General features: G+C 39.4%; 1 protein-coding gene across 2 annotated transcripts in view; it reads left to right on the forward strand.

The window, feature by feature from the left end:
* Window positions 1–15,608: 15,608 nt before the first annotated feature.
* Window positions 15,609–24,302, forward strand: part of shdb (Src homology 2 domain containing transforming protein D, b) — a 30,708-nt gene continuing 22,014 nt past the window's right edge. Inside the window, exons 1-4 of one of the 2 annotated variants that reach the window (XM_061738160.1) lie at window positions 15,609–15,870; window positions 16,514–16,894; window positions 18,726–18,876; window positions 22,594–22,815. In XM_061738160.1, coding sequence (XP_061594144.1) covers window positions 16,565–16,894; window positions 18,726–18,876; window positions 22,594–22,815 — 703 coding nt within the window. In that variant the 5' untranslated portion in view covers window positions 15,609–15,870; window positions 16,514–16,564. The remainder of the gene's footprint in view (window positions 15,871–16,513; window positions 16,895–18,725; window positions 18,877–22,593; window positions 22,816–24,302) is intronic. The other variant, XM_061738161.1, reaches the window with a different exon arrangement.

The raw sequence follows: 24,302 nt of genomic DNA on the forward strand, positions 1-24,302 counted from the left end.
CCTTAACTTTATGCTTATTGTCACCTATTTCAAATAAAATGTAGAGCTGTCTTCTCAACTTAATGTAACCTACCCCCCAGCTTTATTAAGTGGTTAATTTCAAGATGAAGAATACAAACTGTAGACCTTGTCACTACTGTATGGCTGTCAGTACTTACAGTCCCGGTAATCTATGAGTGCAGTAGGTAACAGGTCTGTGGTTCCAGTATTTGCTTTCTTCTTGATTTCTGTCTTCCTATGTGAGGATGTCATTTATAACAATATAACAAGCATAGGGGCCAAACTATCAGTTTAAGTTCTGAATAAGTTAAGACGTATTTGGAAAATGATGGAGTTTTGATAATTTTTCCTTTATACAACACCACAGTCAGCCAAGATGTGATCAAAGTGTAGACTTTCAGTTTTGATTTAAGAGATTTCACGAAAATATGTCATTTACCATACAGGAATTACAGCCATTTTAAGCGAAGTACACATTTTCAGAGGGATCAAAAGTATTTAGATAAAGTAACATAACTAAATATAAACATGGTTTTTAATTTTTGGATGGAAATGTTTTATCTTCAGTAGCTGGCATGAAAAAGGCCCAGATGATTGAGAAGAGATCAGGCAACTGACTTGGGCATTGAAAAATCCTCAATTTATTTTTGCCTTTAAAATGTTTTGAGTTGCTTTTGCAGTATGTTCATGGTCATCATTATCCTTATGCAATTTGAAGCATCATTGTGTCAGTTTTGTAGTATTTAGATTAAAATGAGCATAAAGAATATACCAATAAACCTCAGAATTTGTCACATCACCAGTAAATACCAATGGTCCCATTCCATTGGCATCCATACAGTACATGGTTGTAACACTGCCTCCACCATGTTTGGCACATGTCCTGACTTGGACCTTGAGCTGCTCTTTTCTTTTTTTCATACATTTCTCTTCCTATTATTCTGATACAAGTTGATCTTGGTTTCATCTGTCCAAGGGATCTGATTCCAGGACACGGGAGTTTTTTTTTGTTTTTTTTTTAAAACGTTCCAGGATGATAAAGTTTCAGGATGATTACGTTTTCCTAACGTTTCAGGATGATAAAGTTTTCCTCACGTTTCAGGATGATAGTTTCAGGATGATAAAGTTTCCCTAACGTTTCAGGATGATAAAGTTTTCCTAACGTTCCAGGAGGATAGTTTCAGGATGATAAAGTTTTCCTAACGTTCCAGCATGATAAAGTTTAAGGATGGTAAAGTTTTCCTAATGTTCCAGGGTGATAAAGTTTTCCTAAAGTTTCAGGATGATAAAGTTTCAGGATGATAGTTTCCCTAACGTTTCAGGATGATAGTTTCAGGATGATAAAGTTTTCCTAACGTTCCAGGATGGTAAAGTTTTCCTAACGTTTCAGGATGGTAAAGTTTTCCTAACGTTCCAGCATGATAGTTTCAGGATGGTAAAGTTTCCCTAACGTTTCAGGATGATAAAGTTTCAGGATGATAGTTTCAGGATCATAAAGTTTTCCTAACGTTCCAGCATGATAGTTTCAGGATGGTAAAGTTTTCCTAACGTTCCAGGATGGTAAAGTTTCCCTAACGTTCCAGGATGGTAAAGTTTTCCTAACGTTCCAGGATGATAGTTTCAGGATGATAAAGTTTTCCTAACGTTCCAGGGTGATAGTTTCAGGATGGTAAAGTTTTCCTAACGTTCCAGGATGGTAAAGTTTTCCTAACGTTTCAGGATGGTAAAGTTTTCCTAACGTTCCAGGGTGATAAAGTTTTCCTAAAGTTTCAGGATGATAAAGTTTTCCTAAAGTTTCAGGATGATAAAGTTTCCCTTAACGTTTCAGGATGATAGTTTCAGGATGATAAAGTTTTCCTAACGTTCCAGGATGGTAAAGTTTTCCTAACGTTCCAGGATGGTAAAGTTTTCCTAAAGTTTCAGGATGATAAAGTTTCAGGATGATAAAGTTTCCCTAACGTTTCAGGATGATAAAGTTTTCCTAACGTTCCAGGATGATAAAGTTTTCCTAACGTTCCAGGAGGATAGTTTCAGGATGATAAAGTTTTCCTAACGTTCCAGGATGGTAAAGTTTTCCTAACGTTCCAGGATGATAAAGTTTCAGGATGATTAAGTTTTCCCTAACGTTCCAGGATGGTAAAGTTTTCCTAACGTTCCAGGAGGGTAAAGTTTTCCTAACGTTCCAGGATGGTAAAGTTTTCCTAACGTTCCAGGATGGTAAAGTTTTCCTAACGTTCCAGGATGATAGTTTCAGGATGATAAAGTTTTCCTAACGTTCTAGGATGGTAAAGTTTTCCTAACGTTTCAGGATGGTAAGGTTTCAGGATGATAGTTTCAGGATGATAAAGTTTTCCTAACGTTCCAGGATGGTAAAGTTTTCCTAACGTTTCAGGATGATAAAGTTTCAGGATGATAAAGTTTCAGGATGATAAAGTTTCCCTAACGTTTCAGGATGATAGTTTCAGGATGATAAAGTTTTCCTAACGTTCCAGGATGGTAAAGTTTTCCTAACGTTCCAGGATGGTAAAGTTTTCCTAACGTTCCAGGATGGTAAAGTTTTCCTAACGTTTCAGGATGGTAAAGTTTTCCTAACGTTCCAGGGGGATAAAGTTTTCCTAAAGTTTCAGGATGATAAAGTTTTCCTAAAGTTTCAGGATGATAAAGTTTCAGGATGATAAAGTTTCCCTAACGTTTCAGGATGATAAAGTTTTCCTAACGTTCCAGCATGATAAAGTTTCAGGATGATAGTTTCCCTAACGTTTCAGGATGGTAAAGTTTTCCTAACGTTCCAGGATGGTAAAGTTTTCCTAACGTTCCAGGATGGTAAAGTTTTCCTAACGTTCCAGGATGATAGTTTCAGGATGGTAAAGTTTTCCTAATGTTTCAGGATGGTAAAGTTTTCCTAACGTTCCAGGATGATAAAGTTTTCCTAACGTTCCAGCATGATAAAGTTTCAGGATGATAAAGTTTCCCTAACATTTCAGGATGATAGTTTCAGGATGATAAAGTTTCCCTAACGTTTCAGGATGATAGTTTCAGGATGGTAAAGTTTTCCTAACGTTCCAGGATGGTAAAGTTTTCCTAACGTTTCAGGATGGTAAAGTTTTCCTAACGTTCCAGGGTGATAAAGTTTTCCTAAAGTTTCAGGATGATAGTTTTCCTAAAGTTTCAGGATGATAAAGTTCCAGGATGATAAAGTTTCAGGATGATAAAGTTTCCCTAACGTTTCAGGATGATAGTTTCAGGATAGTTTCAGGATGATAAAGTTTCAGGATTATAAAGTTTTCCTAACGTTCCAGCATGATAAAGTTTCAGGATGATAAAGTTTCCCTAACGTTTCAGGATGATAAAGTTTCAGGATGATAGTTTCAGGATCATAAAGTTTTCCTAACGTTCCAGCATGATAGTTTCAGGATGATAAAGTTTCCGTAACGTTTCAGAATGATAGTTTCAGGATGGTAAAGTTTTCCTAACGTTCCAGGATGGTAAAGTTTTCCTAACGTTCCAGCGTGATAAAGTTTCAGGATGAGTTTCCCTAACGTTCCAGGATGGTAAAGTTTTCCTAACGTTCCAGGATGGTAAAGTTTTCCTTACGTTCCAGGATGATAGTTTCAGGATGATAAAGTTTTCCTAACGTTCCAGGGTGATAGTTTCAGGATGGTAAAGTTTTCCTAACGTTCCAGGATGGTAAAGTTTTCCTAACGTTTCAGGATGGTAAAGTTTTCCTAACGTTCCAGGGTGATAAAGTTTTCCTAAAGTTTCAGGATGATAAAGTTTTCCTAAAGTTTCAGGATGATAAAGTTTCAGGATGATAAAGTTTCCCTAACGTTTCAGGATGATAGTTTCAGGATGATAAAGTTTTCCTAACGTTCCAGGATGGTAAAGTTTTCCTAACGTTCCAGGATGGTAAAGTTTTCCTAACGTTTCAGGATGGTAAAGTTTTCCTAACGTTCCAGGATGGTAAAGTTTTCCTAACGTTCCAGGATGATAGTTTCAGGATGATAAAGTTTTCCTAACGTTCCAGGATGGTAAAGTTTTCCTAACGTTTCAGGATGGTAAGGTTTCAGGATGATAGTTTCAGGATGATAAAGTTTTCCTAACGTTCCAGGATGCTAAAGTTTTCTTAACGTTTCAGGATGATAAAGTTTCAGGATGATAAAGTTTCAGGATGATAAAGTTTCCCTAACGTTTCAGGATGATAGTTTCAGGATGATAAAGTTTTCCTAACGTTCCAGGATGGTAAAGTTTTCCTAACGTTCCAGGATGGTAAAGTTTTCCTAACGTTCCAGGATGGTAAAGTTTTCCTAACGTTTCAGGATGGTAAAGTTTTCCTAACGTTTCAGGATGGTAAAGTTTTCCTAACGTTCCAGGGGGATAAAGTTTTCCTAAAGTTTCAGGATGATAAAGTTTTCCTAAAGTTTCAGGATGATAAAGTTTCAGGATGATAAAGTTTTCCTAACGTTCCAGGATGGTAAAGTTTTCCTAACGTTCCAGGATGATAAAGTTTCAGGATGATAAAGTTTTCCCTAACGTTCCAGGATGGTAAAGTTTTCCTAACGTTCCAGGATGGTAAAGTTTTCCTAACGTTCCAGGATGGTAAAGTTTTCCTAACGTTCCAGGATGGTAAAGTTTTCCTAACGTTCCAGGATGGTAAAGTTTTCCTAACGTTTCAGGATGGTAAAGTTTTCCTAACGTTCCAGGGGGATAAAGTTTTCCTAAAGTTTCAGGATGATAAAGTTTTCCTAAAGTTTCAGGATGATAAAGTTTCAGGATGATAAAGTTTCCCTAACGTTTCAGGATGATAAAGTTTTCCTAACGTTCCAGCATGATAAAGTTTCAGGATGATAGTTTCCCTAACGTTTCAGGATGGTAAAGTTTTCCTAACGTTCCAGGATGGTAAAGTTTTCCTAACGTTCCAGGATGATAGTTTCAGGATGATAAAGTTTTCCTAATGTTTCAGGATGGTAAAGTTTTCCTAACGTTCCAGGATGATAAAGTTTTCCTAACGTTCCAGCATGATAAAGTTTCAGGATGATAAAGTTTCCCTAACATTTCAGGATGATAGTTTCAGGATGATAAAGTTTCCCTAACGTTTCAGGATGATAAAGTTTCCCTAACGTTTCAGGATGATAAAGTTTCAGGATGATAGTTTCCCTAACGTTTCAGGATGGTAAAGTTTTCCTAACGTTCCAGGATGGTAAAGTTTTCCTAACGTTCCAGGATGATAGTTTCAGGATGATAAAGTTTTCCTAATGTTTCAGGATGGTAAATTTTTCCTAACGTTCCAGGATGGTAAAGTTTTCCTAACGTTTCAGGATGGTAAAGTTTTCCTAACGTTCCAGGGTGATAAAGTTTTCCTAAAGTTTCAGGATGATAGTTTTCCTAAAGATTCAGGATGATAAAGTTCCAGGATGATAAAGTTCCAGGATGATAAAGTTTCAGGATGATAAAGTTTCCCTAACGTTTCAGGATGATAGTTTCAGGATGATAAAGTTTTCCTAACGTTCCAGCATGATAAAGTTTCAGGATGATAAAGTTCCAGGATGATAAAGTTTCAGGATGGTAAAGTTTTCCTAACGTTTCAGGATGATAGTTTCAGGATGATAAAGTTTTCCTAACGTTCCAGGATGGTAAAGTTTTCCTAACGTTCCAGGATGGTAAAGTTTTCCTAACGTTTCAGGATGGTAAAGTTTTCCTAACGTTCCAGGATGGTAAAGTTTTCCTAACGTTCCAGGGGGATAAAGTTTTCCTAAAGTTTCAGGATGATAAAGTTTTCCTAACGTTCCAGGATGATAAAGTTTCAGGATGATAAAGTTTTCCTAACGTTCCAGGATGGTAAAGTTTTCCTAACGTTCCAGGATGATAAAGTTTCAGGATGATAAAGTTTTCCCTAACGTTCCAGGATGGTAAAGTTTTCCTAACGTTCCAGGATGGTAAAGTTTTCCTAACGTTCCAGGATGGTAAAGTTTTCCTAACGTTCCAGGATGGTAAAGTTTTCCTAACGTTCCAGGATGGTAAAGTTTTCCTAACGTTCCAGGATGGTAAAGTTTTCCTAACGTTTCAGGATGGTAAAGTTTTCCTAACGTTCCAGGGGGATAAAGTTTTCCTAAAGTTTCAGGATGATAAAGTTTTCCTAAAGTTTCAGGATGATAAAGTTTCAGGATGATAAAGTTTCCCTAACGTTTCAGGATGATAAAGTTTTCCTAACGTTCCAGCATGATAAAGTTTCAGGATGATAGTTTCCCTAACGTTTCAGGATGGTAAAGTTTTCCTAACGTTCCAGGATGGTAAAGTTTTCCTAACGTTCCAGGATGGTAAAGTTTTCCTAACGTTCCAGGATGATAGTTTCAGGATGGTAAAGTTTTCCTAACGTTCCAGGATGATAAAGTTTTCCTAACGTTCCAGCATGATAAAGTTTCAGGATGATAAAGTTTCCCTAACATTTCAGGATGATAGTTTCAGGATGATAAAGTTTCCCTAACGTTTCAGGATGATAAAGTTTCCCTAACGTTTCAGGATGATAAAGTTTTCCTAACGTTCCAGCATGATAAAGTTTCAGGATGATAGTTTCCCTAACGTTTCAGGATGGTAAAGTTTTCCTAACGTTCCAGGATGGTAAAGTTTTCCTAACGTTCCAGGATGATAGTTTCAGGATGATAAAGTTTTCCTAATGTTTCAGGATGGTAAATTTTTCCTAACGTTCCAGGATGGTAAAGTTTTCCTAACGTTTCAGGATGGTAAAGTTTTCCTAACGTTCCAGGGTGATAAAGTTTTCCTAAAGTTTCAGGATGATAGTTTTCCTAAAGATTCAGGATGATAAAGTTCCAGGATGATAAAGTTCCAGGATGATAAAGTTTCAGGATGATAAAGTTTCCCTAACGTTTCAGGATGATAGTTTCAGGATGATAAAGTTTTCCTAACGTTCCAGCATGATAAAGTTTCAGGATGATAAAGTTCCAGGATGATAAAGTTTCAGGATGGTAAAGTTTTCCTAACGTTCCAGGATGGTAAAGTTTTCCTAACGTTCCAGGATGGTAAAGTTTTCCTAACATTCCAGGATGGTAAAGTTTTCCTAACATTTCAGGATGATAGTTTCAGGATGATAAAGTTTTCCTAACGTTCCAGGGTGATAGTTTTCCTAAAGTTTCAGGATGATAAAGTTTCAGGATGATAAAGGTTCCCTAACGTTTCAGGATGATAGTTTCAGGATGGTAAAGTTTTCCTAACGTTCCAGGATGGTAAAGTTTTCCTAACGTTCCAGGATGGTAAAGTTTTCCTAACGTTCCAGGATGATAAAGTTTTCCTAACGTTCCAGGATGATAGTTTCAGGATGGTAAAGTTTTCCTAACGTTTCAGGATGGTAAAGTTTTCCTAACGTTCCAGGATGGTAAAGTTTTCCAAACATTCCAGGATGGTAAAGTTTTCCTAACATTCCAGGATGATAGTTTCAGGATGATAAAGTTTTCCTAACGTTCCAGGGTGATAGTTTTCCTAAAGTTTCAGGATGATAAAGTTTCAGGATGATAAAGTTTCAGGATGATAAAGGTTCCCTAACGTTCCAGGATGGTAAAGTTTTCCTAACGTTCCAGGGTGATAAAGTTTTCCTAAAGTTTCAGGATGATAAAGTTTTCCTAAAGTTTCAGGATGATAAAGTTCCAGCATGATAAAGTTTCAGGATGATAATTTCCTTAACGTTTCAGGATGGTAAAGTTTTCCTAACGTTCCAGGATGGTAAAGTTTTCCTAACGTTCCAGGATGGTAAAGTTTTCCTAACGTTCCAGGATGGTAAAGTTTTCCTAACGTTCCAGGATGCTAAAGTTTTCCTAACGTTCCAGGATGGTAAAGTTTTCCTAACGTTCCAGGATGGTAAAGTTTCAGGATGATAAAGTTTTCCTAACGTTCCAGGGTGATAGTTTTCCTAAAGTTTCAGGATGATAAAGTTTCAGGATGATAGTTTCCCTAACGTTTCAGGATGATAAAGTTTTCCTAACGTTCCAGGATGGTAAAGTTTTCCTAACGTTTCAGGATGATAAAGTTTTCCTAAAGTTTCAGGATGATAAAGTTCCAGGATGATAAAGTTTCCCTAACGTTTCAAGATGATAGTTTCAGGATAGTTTCAGGATGATAAAGTTTCAGGATGATAAAGTTTCCCTAACGTTTCAAGATGATAGTTTCAGGATAGTTTCAGGATGATAAAGTTTTCCTAACGTTCCAGGATGGTAAAGTTTTCCTAACGTTCCAGGGTGATAGTTTTCCTAAAGTTTCAGGATGATAAAGTTTCCCTAACGTTTCAGGATGATAAAGTTTTCCTAACGTTCCAGGATGGTAAAGTTTTCCTAAAGTTCCAGGATGATAAAGTTCCAGGATGATAAAGTTTCAGGATGATAAAGTTTCAGGATGATAAAGTTTCCCTAACGTTTCAAGATGATAGTTTCAGGATAGTTTCACACCCATGACAACTGTGAAGGGGGGAAATTTTGTTTGTACCATGCCAGGAGAATTATATAAAGCATTACATTTATTTCTGATATGATTGATTGACAGTCGGCTCAGCCAATGGCTAGCCGTTATCACTTCCTTACCTGCCGTTGAGCCGTTTGTGTTAACCCATTTTTGATTTCGTTGTAGAGTCAACAGGTTAAATGGTATATCCCACTGTTCACATCTGACGGCACCTTTGCAGATATTTCGGCAGGGTTTGGCTGAGGGAGCTGCGAGCAAATCTAAGCTTGATTGACATGTGGTGGGTGTGTTCCTGTTGGCTCCTCAAGCAACATAAGTGTGCCCCATTCAAAGAAGAACAAGATTCAAAACCAGTCTTCAGAAACCAATGGGTTGCGTGATTGAAAGCTTTGTCCATTGTTTTCTACAGTCTATTGGCCCTTTTGCACTAGTACCTGCTCAGCTCGCTTCTACCCGCCACGCCCCCGTCTTGATCTTTTCCACTACGGGCCAAGGCGGGCCGAGCCGCGCCAAGCCGATACTTTCCAGGATGGTAAAGTTTTCCTAACGTTCCAGGGTGATACAGTTTTCCTAAAGTTTCAGGATGATAAAGTTTTCCTAAAGTTTCAGGATGATAAAGTTCCAGGATGATAAAGTTTCAGGATGATAAAGTTTCCCTAACGTTTCAGGATGATAAAGTTTCAGGATGATAGTTTCAGGATGATAAAGTTTTCCTAACGTTCCAGCATGATAAAGTTTCAGGATGATAAAGTTTCCCTAACGTTCCAGGATGGTAAAGTTTTCCTAACGTTCCAGGATGGTAAAGTTTTCCTAACGTTCCAGGATGGTAAAGTTTTCCTAACGTTCCAGGATGATAAAGTTTCAGGATGATAAAGTTTTCCTAACGTTCCAGGGTGATAGTTTTCCTAAAGTTTCAGGATGATAAAGTTTTCCTAACGTTCCAGCATGATAAAGTTTCAGGATGATAAAGTTTCCCTAACGTTTCAGGATGATAAAGTACCTGCATTTATCTATTTCATATTATTATTTATTTATATTCATTGGTTGTAGATTTTGACAATGATACACCTACCTTCTCCAGAATATTCTTGACTTCTGTTGATGGTGTGAAGAGATTTTGTTCACCAAGGAAAGAATTTTTGTGATCATTCATTGTCTTTCATTGACTTTTCATGCGGTTGAGTTTTCTTTCTGTTTAAGAACTACCTACGTTTTGGATATCTCTAGATTCATGTTTTCTGTCTAACTAAGGCCTCCTTCACTAGATATCTCCTTGGACTTCATATTGGTAATTCTGGTCAAACAGCTATATGCTACTCTATATCTGATATCAACTCCAGGCCTTTTATCCGCTTCATTTTTCTTGTATAAAGGAATGGACCACACCAGGTGAATTAACTTAGTTTCAGTCACTTGCCCAAATATTTTATGAAGCCCTAAAAATTGAGGTACTTTGCAGAAAATGATGGTAATTCCTAAATGCTATGCCATATTTATCTAAAATTGCTTAAATTAAAATGGAAGGTCTACACATTTATCACATCTTGATTGTTTATTTCAAACCCAAAGACTAAATTATAAAAACTCCAAAACTGTTCAAACTACTTTTTGCTGATACCTCACTACTGGTTTCAGCCAGGGCTCCCACAGACCCCTTTATCCCCTTCAGTGATCACATATAACGTATTTGCAAACAGCATCCCCAGCATCAAGAAGACATCTGATCTGGGATCTTGGTGATGTGCTTTCACCTCCTTGCTACAAACTCTTCTTTCAGATTGAGGGATATGATGATATGGTGGCAGGAACTCCACCAGCCATTTCCAACATCAGTGTTCGTACAACAGAAGCTAACATTATCCCATTATAAGAGATCATTTAATTGAGCTGGTTTTACTACCGTACATCTTTTGGTCTTTGTTCTTTGTATAACGTATTCAGGAATTAAGTTTTTAGCACTTATATGGCATTATTCTCAACTCCAAATTGGTATGGTCTATGTACTGTGTAACTCAGTGTTAATCTGTTCATGTCTCCTGGATTTAGACTGATGGATTCCAGCCCTGTCTACAGAAACAAGAATGTAGACTGTATTTGTCCATCATGGTCAAGAGATTCCAAATTCAGTACAGACAAGTGAACTGGCAGTCATGTACAAGTGGTTTTGCTAACATAATGAATAACTGCACCACTGAGGGCCAAAACATCTGCATTTACTTGAGCCAATTATAAATATAAATCAATTGTGACCTTCAGATTTATTATAGTTGTATTTGAGCATATTTTATAACAAAATACATCATTGTGTCCTTATGTGAGGTTTGGAGAGGACCCAAAAGCAGGAGATCTATAGGGGTCAGGAGTACAGCAAAGTCCTAAAAAAAATGCTGCTTCATCAGGAATCCAATAGTGTAAATGCAAAAAGCCCTTCAACAAAAAGGGCACTAACAGGATAAAAAAAACAACCAACCATCTAACTTCTGCATTGGGGCTCATGTGGAATGAAGAGTTATTGCAGTTCCTTGACTGAGAAAGGCTGATTTCAAAAGCGAATCAATATCCTTTGACTCCCATATTAAAATGTCCAACTTTAGAGCAGAAATAATCATATTTACAGCCTGGTTCCAAGAAAACATTTTGGTCCCATTCATTTGATTTCACACCCATGACAACTCTGAAGGGGGGAAATTTTGTTTGTACCATGCCAGGAGAATTATATAAAGCATTACATTTATTTCTGATATTATTGATTGACAGTCGGCTCAGCCAATGGCTAGCCGTTATCACTTCCTTACCTGCCGTTGAGCCGTTTGTATTAACCCATTTTTGATTTCGTTGTAGAGTCAACAGGTTAAATGGTATATCCCACTGTTCACATCTGACGGCACCTTTGCAGATATTTCGGCAGGGTTTGGCTGAGGGAGCTGCGAGCAAATCTAAGCTTGATTGACATGTGGTGGGTGTGTTCCTGTTGGCTCCTCAAGCAACATAAGTGTGCCCCATTCAAAGAAGAACAAGCTTCAAAACCAGTCTTCAGAAACCAATGGGTTGCGTGATTGAAAGCTTTGTTCATTGTTTTCTACAGTCTATTGGCCCTTTTGCACTAGTACCTGCTCAGCTCGCTTCTACCCGCCACGCCCCCGTCTTGATCTTTTCCACTACGGGCCAAGGCGGGCCGAGCCGCGCCAAGCCGATACTTTTTCTGTAACCATTCTGTCGAGGTTCTAACCGGGCTGAGCCGGGACTATTTCTGACGTCACCACCCTCCGCGCCACTGATTGGTCGGGGGGCGGGGCCGTCAGACGTTTGAATCAGGAAGCGGGAGTCAGAGCGAGAGCGACTCGCGGCTCGCGGCAATTTTATTATAAAGCGCAAAACGTCTGTTTGGTGATCCAACTCTGAGGTGCAGATGTTCATAAACCTGGTGGCTGACGAGAGAATTAAAAAAGGGATGTAGACGGGCTGTTTTACTCTCAGCCGCTCACGGCTCCAGCTGATTTCTGATCAGCGCCGACATGAACAAAGCGGTTGCGCAATCGAGTACGTCACAGCAGCTTCACCCCAACCTGCCCACTTCTCCCCTGGCTGTGGAAAAACAAACGGGGACAAAATGGGTAGAGGCGTGACGAGCTGAGTCGGGCTGAGTAAGTACTAGTGCAAAAGGGCCATTATAAGTGGCTGACGAAACACACAGCAAACAGTCAGGGTCCAAGGGCTCAAGGGAAGTCAACCAAGAACTAAACACACAATCACACAAACTTTCATAATAAAACAGGAAACAAGTCAAACACTACACCCAAACCTTAAAGAGAAAGAGCCAAACCCCATCAACCTCCCCAGACCATGACACAGTGCTTTGTATTTTAAGGTTTAGAATATATACGAGATGTATGAGAAATCTAAGATGTCTATGACACTACAGAAAGCAAATTATTTTATTGCCTCTTAATCGTTGTTCAGAACTTGCTCAAACAGACCACAAAAAACTTGTTCCTTCCAAGATGAAAAACTTATAACACCAGTTCTTCATTGCAAACAGTTGCAACATTCTATGCTTTTTCACTTAAGTTTTCATGTAAAACAGAAGAACATACATCATTTTTATCCAGTACAGAATGTTCTATTGCTAGGTGTTAGGCTAATATTTAAATAGATATTTAGGTCAGTCATGTATAGATGTAAAAGAATGAAAATATTCCTTCAAATGAAACTAAAACTGGTTCAGCTTGAAAAAAAAGTCCTTTGTAGTAGTTTAAATATGAAATGGGCTGATCTACAGAGAGGGACCTGGCTGCAGACTGTGTAGTTCCACTGACCTCCACTGTGGACCAGAACCATATGACTTTCAGCCAATGAAGCACGTCTTTCTGACATCTAACCCTGACCCTTGATCCCTAACCACTCTTGAGGTGACATGGTTCTGGTCTACAGTGGAGGTCAGTGGAGCTCCACTGACCTCCTTGTATCTACCATATGAAGGTGTAGAATACATTTAAGAAAATAATGTCTCAGCCTACGCATTACTAGCTTTGGTCATAAGATAGTTCACAGATTTTGTCCAGTCAGTCTGGAACCTTTTTCCATCTGTTTAGAGCAAAAGGAAGGGTTCATCCTGGACAAGTCCCCAGCCACTTCAGGGCCATACAAAATAACTTGCAAGGGTGAATTCAAAATCACAAATGGACACTGGGAGAAGATGGAAACACCACACAGAAACACTTCAACTGGGATTTAAAGCAGGGGCCTCTTAATTAAGAGGCAGCAGTGATAACCGCCAAGCTGCTTGCCTCTAAAACAGTTAATTAATTGAGAAACTCCTTTGAAAAAGTAATTTGAATATTTTCAAAATGCAAAAATACAGTATTTTTTTACTGCTGTTTTTTGCAGTTTATTTTGATACACTTACAAGATGAGTCCTTTCTACTGCACGTGCTGTCGATACATGCAGTACATAGCAGCCACCAAATGAGGGCAGTCAATGCAAAGCAGATGAAACCACAGGATTTGATTAACCGACAGACTTATCTTTTTTCAGCTCCCCTTTCAAAGCCCAAATAAATCACAAGATAAACATTAATTTATTGAGCATTAATTTAGAGGTTTTTATGCTCCTCATAACACAAAATTGTGTCCCATGCATTTAATACTAATTTTGTGCGAGACAACTGATTTGAAAAAAAAGCTAATTAATAATTTCTGGTTTTGAAATCTAATATTTTTTTAATGTGTTATTATATACATTAATGTCTACAGCCACTAAATCCCTTGGAACAGACAAAAATGATATAAATCATACATAGAAGCAATACTCTGAGTGCAGCCTGAAATTCAGTGGAAATATCCATATTTAGCCCTTTATAATTAGACAGTGTTAGTAATTCTCTGCAAAGTTTCACTGCACCTTGTTTTTGATGTTTTTCCCCTATTTAATTACATATCGGGTTCTTAATTGTTTTTTTCCTAATGAATAAAACACAAACTGACTAAAGTAGATGTCTGTCTCACTGTCAGTCTGTGATTATCTTTGTCTCCTTGTGTCCCCTTCTTACTCTCTCTGGGATCCATATTGTTTGGTGTTTCTAATTTTCCATCCTTTGCTTAGTTTCAGTCTCCTCTTCCATAAGGCTCTGGCTCTCATCCTAGTTTGGGTGGAAACACAAATTCAATTCAAACAAAAATAGTGCTCACCTGTAGAGAGATTAGATGTTGGCTTGAGCAGAGAGTGCAAATGAAAAAGTGGAATGTGTGACTGAGGGCAGAGCGAAGGGAAAAACGATTGTTGTTTTGTTCAAAGATATGACAAGAGATTTAAAAAAGGAATATCAAAGGCAGAAAAGGCGTGGGGGAATAATACAAGACTCGTAGTAAGACCTACATGATAAGATGGCACTGAGATGAGATTGCATCATGACCCATGTGTTGTCCAACAAGATCTCTATCAGCTTCATGAATAAATTGATTTAATTCCCAGAAGATAAGATATTCCACACAACGTATTGATCTTGTTGCCACATGATAATGACTGATTCCCACTATGAGACGAATCTGTTTCTGGGTTAAAAGATTGCTTAAAATGGTCTAGTGACAGAGGATACAGGGGTACCTAAAGCTGCAGAACATCTTTTCGACATAAGAAACCTGACAGGCGTCTGTTGGACAACGCCATGAAATCGATCCCGTCTTCAACTTTACTGCCTCCTCTCTTTAAGTGATTCGAACTGGTCTGCAGGGACCTGGAGGATTTGCAGTCACTCTTACAAAGTACCTTTAGAAACACTTCTGGACTAGTTTTTGATCTCTTCTCGTGGGTTTGGGGCTAGTATTTGGTGATTAGTGGTGCAGGCAGGCAGGCTAGGGAAGACATAAGTCTGGATGGGATGATGTTGATGGTTGTGCTAACGGCGGTGGGGGTGGATTTTAGCTCGATGACCTCATCCAGTCACCCTCCCCTAGGAGAAAGTGAGCTCACAAGCATCGTAAAGACAAAAAGGCATTTACAGTCTTTTAACAGACTTAGATAGGCCCTACCCAGTGTAGCATACAATCCAATTTAGCAGCCTGGACAATGGGTAATGTGACATCTGTGGGAGGATAGGACTCACTCCCAGAGAGCGAAAAGGGATCAACAAAGGGGATGAAAAACAAAAATGCTATCTTTTTTATGAGAGTGGACAAGCCTCAGTGCTTTTTTTTTTCATTTTATCTGAGTGAAAATGAGACTTTTTGTGTCTGCACTCCTGTCACTACAACAGCAGTCATGTTGCCCAAAGAATGATTAGATTTTCACCAGCAGGTCCTCTGAGGAATCCCAGAACGCCCTTTCATGACACTTTCAAGATTCTGCACTAAGTTGTTGAGGGTCCTCTTAGAAGGCAATAAAAAAATAATTCCCATAACAACCCGAAACAAAAAATCCCCAATGATGTCATGCGAATTAATAATGCATTTGTGTGGAGCGTGTTCGTGAGAGCAGACCCCTCTTGACTTGTTCTCCCCCCGCAGTTATTGCGCTTTGGAGAGAGAACATATAGCCCATGTCTTGTTGCATCCTGTGCGATGTGCAGACATTTCGATGAATGAATGGTGAGCTGATTGCGAAAGGGAGCAGAAGGATAGTCCACAGGGAACGAAGCGCCTCCCCTTTAATCGCTCGGTTGAGTTGTGTTTCTCTCGGAGCTTTTGTCGCTCTCTTCACTCGCACATTTCCACTCAGCCTTCGGAGAAACTCCAGTGGATTTGCGTTCTTGTTAGAAAAGCGCTGTTGGTTTTTTTCTGTACTTGTGCTTTTCTTGAAGATATAAAGCCCTTGAAATAAAACCATTTGACCATTTTCAGTAGTGTTTTATGGACGGCGACATGAAGAAACGCGGATTAAAGCATCCAAAGTGGCTGCAGGACTGAATCGTGGTGAGTGTGCTGTTGGAGCGCAGCGCTGTCTGGAATATACATCCAGTGTTTATTATGAGATCGTTTCCTAGAGAACTTGGAGCAAATATATCTTCCTTCCGGCTCGAGTTTTAAGTTTCATGTGTCAGCCTGTGCTAAAATTAAACTTGTGCTCCTTGTTTGTAAAATTAAAGAAAAACAAAGTTATAAACACAACAGGATTTTTCAAAAAGGGGGGTGTATTTCGTAATTCCTTGACTCTGTAATACTGTTGTCTGGTCTTTGTTTTTTTACTTTTACCACCGTGTGTTAACGTGGAAGTTTATTGCAGGGGTGTGAAATGTAATTGAAGCCTGTGGTCAAAGTCCAGTTGCCTAGGCTCCCCTTTTAAAAACAAAAGGAGCGCGTAAAGCCCAGCTGTCACTGCAGCTTAATGTCACATGAGCGCATGTAACAGCTCATAAATTGTGGCTCTGTGATTAGGAGAATCTAGTCTAGTCTAGTCTAGTGCACAAATATTATTGGGTCAGGACCTGTGGATTAATGTTGTTTTAAAAATTGAAATTGAGTTTATTTTTATTCTTGCGTAACAACAGAGCAAATCTATCATCATATATTAAGGTCAAGCAATAACCCAGTATCTGTCACTGTCTGGCCCCTGCAGCCTCCTGCTCTTACTTCACCACACAGCAGCACATTTGGAAGCTCAGCGGCGATGGCCAAGTGGCTCAAGGACTACCTGAGCTTTGGCAGGAAGGTGCCTCCACAGCCCCCCACACCTGACTACACAGAGAGTGAGATTCTCAAGGCATATAGGCTCCAAAGGGACCTCGATTTCGAAGATCCGTATGAGGAGTCAGAGAGTAAGACCAAAGGGGATTCTGGGACTTCTGAACCTGCCACGCCAGTGTATGGATCTCCCATGAAGTCCTCCAGTTTGGACATGAAGTCTCCTAAACACAGACTGATCAAAGTGGACTCCCAGGAGCTGGGGCGCACCAAGATCCTCCTCAGCGCCATCACTTTGGAAGACCATCAGGAACCTGTAAGACCCCCAGTTTTTTTTCTGCATTTCTTTGTGGGTGTTCAAAGAAAAAAGAAATGTGATGAGGTGAAAGGAGCTTTCAATGATCCGGGAAAGTGTGATGAAGAGAATGCAAGAGGGGGAAAAAAGCACTTTCCCGCTTCTCTCTCATCCCATTTCCATCACCGTGGCAGGTTTATTGATCAAACTGCATAAGCAAGGGACTAGTAATGTGTGTTAGAAAATGTGCGTTTTTACATAAATCACATTATGCCCCACACACCACATAAATTTGCTCCTCCTCCTCCATAGGTAAGGGGGAAGGAAAAAAAAAGATGGCTTGAGCAGAACATTGAGTCGGAAGGGGTTCACAGTCCCCCGAGTTTATGTCCTTCCATTAATAATAAATGGGGTTTGGTTTTGCAAGCTGAGAGACCCTCATATGAGCACATGTTGGGGGCCCACCTGCAGTATGCTGCATGGTGATAGTTCAGGGGCCACAGGGAGGTATCATTTCTGCTTTTGTGCTATTTGTGTCAATGGATCTGGTGTTTTTGTATTTTGTATTTAGTGTAGAAAACAAAATCAGCTTCTGATAATAAATTAATGTAACACTGAGAAAGAAACGAGAGGAGAGCCAAGGGTTTTTACAGTGGTATTGTGTACACATTAACTTGACTCACACGTGCTGAGTAAGTTAAGGAGTCTCTCAGGGTTTTCATCACAGCAGTTAATTTCATGACTCCACTCATGGAAAATGCAAGAAAGTGCAAAAGTCCCGGATAGAAGTGGATTGAAGTAATAGTCTTTACAGAAGTCAATAGCTCCCTTCTCTGCTCCACTCTCCTCCCGCTCTCATTAATTTCCCATGGTCTGTGGGAACATCCGCATTTTGATTAACATTGCAGATTCCTGCGCATCGATAGAAAACCTGTTACAGCATCAACAAGGGATTAGGATGTCATTTTTGGAGAAAGTAGTCTGTTTGTCAGGAATTTGGGAAGCAAGCCTTTCTTTGAGAAAAGACAAAGTATATACATGTTTGTAGCTTTGTGCACATATGTGTTCATAAACATTGCTCACCTGTTTGCGTGACCATATGGTTGCCCGTGAAGCTGTCAGTGTGCCAGATGACCGCTGTTTTCCTTCTGCGCTTGCACAGAGGAACAAATGCTGCCGACCACACATCTCCTTCTTTTATCTCTGTTCACATTTTTGGTTGCCAAAAAAACAGATCATCCTCGGGCAGGGTAGCTTCCTCTTCACAGTTTATTTTTGATATGATAACAAAAATACCATATAGTTCTTTCAAGGGGATTCTATCAGCAACTGTGTTGTGTATTTTCTACATGTTCTTTGCACGGTCCTGCTATGGTTTTGGGATGTTGAAAACTGTAGCAGCAGTTTTTCTATTCACAAATTCATTAGATCAAATATGTATTTAACACCATTCATTGAAGCTCTGATTAAAAGAGGTTGCTCAGCTATTTTCTGTTTAAGTCTTGATGAGCCACTGTTGTTGCAGCACCTCCGACTTTTTAATATTGACACCCGGCTGAATTGTCCTAATAATTAGAAAATGTATTCCCCAGAATAACTCTTATTAAACTCTTCGATGTGCAGCTCTTACAGAGTACAGATATAACAATTCTGGATGAAAGTTGAACTAATTATAGCCTCATTGGAATTTTAGCTCCTTTTACAAATTTGCCTGCGAGAAAAGAACAAAACTTAAAATCCTTTTATATCCATAATACTGAATCAGCTTTTTTTTTTTCTTACTAGGGGTTCAAGTTAGCGATCCATTACAAAGTGTTTTTGTCTTCATGAGTCGCTGTCTTTCATCTTTTAGGTGGTGCCATCAGCTCCATTAGCAGGGGACACAGATTATTCTGACCCATTTGACGCTCGATTGGAGCACCGACCAGAGCTGGATCATGGACCTGTTCCCTGTGAGAATAATGGCTACATGGAACCATATGAGGCCCAAAGGGTTATAACAGGTCAGTGAAATACCTCTGACAGGACCATTGAGTTCAGAAAATAATACGTAATTACAGGTTGGGATGGAGTCATTCCACTGTGTCCTATAGCCTTCTTTCTGTGTTTTTCCAACATTTCTGTTCGCGTATTCATCGCTGTTTCCCTGATATCCTGTTGTCTAACATTCCTGACCTGGATCAGATGCACAAACGTAGCAAGATTTGTCTATAAATGTATGACTTTAACAGCAGCTTTTATCGTCTGAAATGAAAGACCGCCGTAGGTAAAACATCAATTAAATAAAAAAGGGGTTATGTTTATAAAAAATGAAAATTCCGATTTAATTTTGATGGGAAACATGCAGGGGATCAAAGGCTTGTTCTCTGCACAGCATGTATGTTTGTGCAGAAACACAAATGACCCCTTTGGGTGGTTTGTTAGAGTTGTTGCGTGGATCATTGGAAGTCATGTTGACATCTACAGAACCGGGGCTTTACACAAAGCACTTGAATGCATTTGATAGCAACAGAAAGACAACAGATTGTGAAGAGATATTTTGCAGCAGCTAACAAAGAGAAAATCCTGTATCTAAATGACTCATTGAACCTTTAATCGTGTAATCTTTTTAATTCTATCTTATTACTTATTTCTTGTTTGTGTCTTTGGCATTGATCTTTACAGTTTAACGATTCATTGCTTCACACTCAAAAAAGGATTTGAAAAAGCCTCCATAATAAGTGTGAGTGAACATATTTAAAGGTTAAATCCAAACCTCTTACCTGAATATTACATCGCATTTCAGGCAGATTGTATCATGAATAAAAGATGCAACTTTGGCTCAAAGTAATACCTCTGTTTTGTCCTAGGTCAGCAGTCTAACATTATCTTTGTTTATTACGCTTCTTATTCCTCTGCAATAAGGTATTTCTCCCTTTTGAGAATATTGTAGACTTTGATGTTAAATGTGGTATAAGAACAGTGTAATGGCTGCATTTGTTAGCAGATATTTCACCACAGGATTTTAATTCAGCATAGCTGAGTGAGCGCTCAAGGTCATTAAGTGTCCCTTCTAAAGAGTTTATCCACTATCCAGTCTTGGACCTCTCTCTGCCCTTGCGATTTGCTCCCACATCGTCTAGCACACAACCATCATTTTCCATTTCTCCCTTCTACTATAACATCTCTCTGTCTGGCCCTTTCCCCCAAGCTCTCCCCAGTCTGTCTCACTCATTTATCGTAAAAGCTTGCCCCCCTCCCCTTTCTCCATTTCTCTATCTCTCTTCATCTCGAGGACTCTCCATAGCCCTGAGGGGCTTTGACTTCCCCTCTAATCTGTCCTTTAGCAGAGTCTATGTCCTGTCCCCTCATCATTGTCACTCATGCTGCCCTTTTGGTAGTCAAAGGAACTCCATAATATCAGGAATAAGTGAATGGAGCACCCCTTTTCCCTGCTCAAATTGAAAAACTTTGAACAAAATCCTTTGTTGCCATAGATGGAAGGGAGCCATGTGACAGATTAGATTCACAGCAGTGATGGCGGAGCATCTGGCAAAGCATTGTCAGAGATTTTTTTTATTATCACTTTGAATTGAACCTGTCACTCCATTGCTCGTCTGTCTGTCCGTCTATCTTTGTCTGTTTTTGCACATTAAAATACATGGAAGCCGCAAACAAACATGAAATTGGAATAATAATTATCTCTCACTGAAAAAACTCATACAATATGTGTTTGAGATTAATTTTTGAAGATAAAAGACTTGTCTCCCTGCTGACACATATCTGCACGCCTAAACACTTCCTAACCTTCACTGTCATCATTCCCCTCAAACTTCTGTCTATGTCACTCTGTCAGATTTGCTTTTTTTTTACACCCCCCAGACTCTATCTCCAGCTTGTGTTTTCCTCCATCATGTTTTCTTTAAATGTATATACTATTTCCATAAATCTAGTTTTTATCTCCCAACCTTCATCTTCGCTAAGCTGATGCTGCTGCGACACTGTGGGCTCACAGCACAGGTAGAACAAGATTCAGCCCTCCTGTGCTTCTGTCTCAATAGCTTAACGTCAAACGCTGACATGCCACAACCCCCCACTTCTCTCACCTCACCTCCTCTCTTCTTGCCTTGTTTCCTCATTGCATCGTTTTCCACCTCCTTCTCTGTCTGCTCTTCATCTAACACATCTTCTCCTTTCCCTGCCTTCTTGGTCATGCTCCTCCTTTTTTTCGTTTCCCCTCCAGCCTTCTCTTCATAAACTCTGGGGTTTTCCCCAGGGCCTCCTCTTGGTCACCATGGTGATTACAGGGCTGCTCGATAGCTTTGACTTGTCGCATGAAGGTTAAAGTTTTGCTCTGTCTTTCACCAGTGAACACTGTCCATTCACTTTTCTACGAAGACATTTTCTTTTCAAAAGTGCTGGACGTCAATACAGAAGATTCAGACTCTTGATCTGTTTATCCTCCTCTGTGCAACCTGTTTTTGAAAACAGCGCAATATTTTAGGTCCACTACTGGTCAGTGGTGATGCTGCAGCTAAGACGCTTGAAGCATTTACAGATCAGATTTGGTTTTCTTGCTCGTACCAATAATGAATGAATGAATGAATGAAGTTTATTCAGTCATTGCAACAACACCAAAAAAACATTGTACACAGCATTAACATTTCATACCAAAACAAAAAAATGTGTTGAACAATAACTGAAAAGGCATAGGCTGAAGCAAAATGCTTATAAAAGCCTGTCCTATAGTACCAACTTTCTATTTTTGGCTACCAACCTCCAGAAAACCAAAAAGAGAATAGAAAAGCAAAGAAACAACAAAAGGCAAAGAAACAATAGAAAAGCAAAGAAACATTTACAGATGGTCAATTGCACTTATAAGCTTCAAAAATAGCTTTACAAACCATTTTCTTAAATACAACAAAAGAATTACATGTTTTTAAATTTGTTGGCAACATTCCAGAATTTAACTCCAGTGATGGAGACACATCTCCTTTTCATACCTTTTTTAGCTATTTGTACTGTGAAATTGCAGACACCTCTAAGATTGTAACGAGTCTCCTGAATTGAAAAGAACCTCTGTATTGGCTCAGGGAGCATTTTTGATTTTGCTTTAAACATAATTTGCATGAATTTAAAATAAAACAAATCATAAAATTTAATAACATGAGAATTTAGAAAAAGTGGATCTGTGTGAGCGTAGTAATCAGCCTTATTGATGATACGTATGGCTTGTTTTTGAAGTTTTATTATCATAATCCTAATGTCTTTCATCTTTCATGGCCATATTTGACTCCACGACACAGATGCAGGTGCTGAGAACCATTTTGCTGGTTGCTACCCACTGAGAAAGTGATGAAAATGTTAACAGGGAACTCTGGATGATGTTGTCAGCTGTGCTAGATTGCTGCCGGGATGCAGCTTAGACAAGAGGAGGGGGGGAGGAAGCTTGTCTTCTGTGTTGCCACTCAGCATCCAACCAAAGACATCATTAAGCCCTTTTTGAGCTAGTGGAAAGCTGTGGAAAACATAATTTACTTCTTTCCTCTAACTCTAGACATGTCAGAGCTCAACAGGCCTTTTTTCTCCTTTGTGTTTACAGAACCATTTTGGCAAACAAATATCATTTTGATTAACACAACCATTCTTGCAGACTGGCTAAGTCACACATAAGAAAAATCTCAACATTTTTGGTATATTTTTAATTCATGGTTTATCTTATTCTGCATATGGTGTTGCAGAGCTGCAACGCGGGTCAGGCGGAGGACGGACGAGGGGAGGAGTTCAGCTCTATGACACTCCCTATGAAGATGAGCGAGGACGTCGTCTTGGTTATTTATATGGAGAGCTTCCGGAGGATGGCAAGGAGAGCAGCCGGCTACCACAAGATGATGAGAGACCAGCTGATGAGTATGACCAACCCTGGGAATGGAAAAAAGACCACATTTCCAAAGCTTTTGCAGGTACAGGTCTTGCTAGTTAGAAATGCCTTTTCCAAAAGCAAGCCAGTTAATTTCAGTGGGGTCCCTACTCCTTCTCTAGTGGCATGTCTGCTTTCCACTCTTACTATGTCCATGCTTGTGATTGTGGGGTGTAATGAAGAGATAGCCCCCGCCCCCCAACAAAAAAAAAAAAAAAAATCACATGCAGTCATGATTTATAGCTGAAGTGGTTTCCATTAACAGGAGCAATGGTGGATGTCTCCATTACTCCAATTGGAGAATTTTCAGGAAATTTTATGGGGCTGATACAAGACCCTTCCCTGGGTTCGTTACTTCAGTATGGCCTGAAAGCTGCTGGATGGGTCATGGTGTTGACTCGCAGCTGATTGGGTATGCCGCAGGCAAGAGATGATGTTCATACCTCCTGATGGCCCCGTTAGGTCTGAGTCTCCTCTTCTCATTCATTGCCATCACTGTGCATGCAAACGCAACAAACAGAAATGCAGCAATGGTTGCTGCTCCTTCCTTCTTCTTCTTCTTCTTCTTTTCGTGTTATTGGATGTCTGAAAACATAAAACGTGGTATATTACTTCCAACAAGTGAGTTTTACCTTTGCCAGGTCAGCGACTCCAACCCAGGTCCGTCATTGTAATGGAGGAACATCTGAAAGCATCAGGGATTGAGTTCTGCCTGCCACAGTTGTAGCTTCATAGGTTTTTCTCAGGGCCCTCCCGAATGGAAACCCACACTATTATTGTTGTCAGCCCATATCACTTGTCTGACATTTAAAGAATATTTGGTGCAAATATCACCAACAACATTGAGCAGATTTCAGTGTTTCATGACTGTGCGGAGTGAGGAGTGAATGAGATAGTATAAAATATCTGTTTTTCTGTCACTGTGAAACTTAAAATAGATAAAATAATTATTCCAGTCTTCAATCTTGTAGCATTTTCGGTTTAAAATACACCCTTAATTAGTTCAAACTAAACATTTTTTTCTTTAGTGGGTTTGTTCACATGTGTATGTGCTATGCTTTTGCAGTGAAATAGTGCTTACACTATGTTTCAGCAGACTGTGAGAGGTGTTAACATTTTTCTTCATTAAGGGTGGGAAAGGTAGACAACATTGTGACAATAATGAGAGGATTCTTGTCCTATTTCTCGGTTTTCTGTCTGCCCGAGCACAAAGCTTATGTGATGTAAATGTCATCACCTGTAAACGAGGTTCCACTGGGTCCCGCGGGGGCCAACCCCATGCCTGAATCAAAACCCCCATTCAGGAGCAAACAAGAAGCAGAAGAACAACATTGGCTGCTGTCTTAGGCAAAGAGCGCCCAGGAGAATCACCTCTAAAATGCAGTGTAGACTGAGTACACGCTAACACAAGCCGACCAAAACAAGTCATATGAATAGAACTGCAAAAATCCCTATCCGTTCACTTTTGTGGAAGTTTCACCTGAAAAGCAGATTATGTTTGTGAACTCACTGTCTAATCATCATTATTCC

The sequence above is a fragment of the Cololabis saira genome, chromosome 13 (genome assembly GCF_033807715.1).
Source record: "Cololabis saira isolate AMF1-May2022 chromosome 13, fColSai1.1, whole genome shotgun sequence".
Classification (NCBI taxonomy): domain Eukaryota; kingdom Metazoa; phylum Chordata; class Actinopteri; order Beloniformes; family Belonidae; genus Cololabis; species Cololabis saira.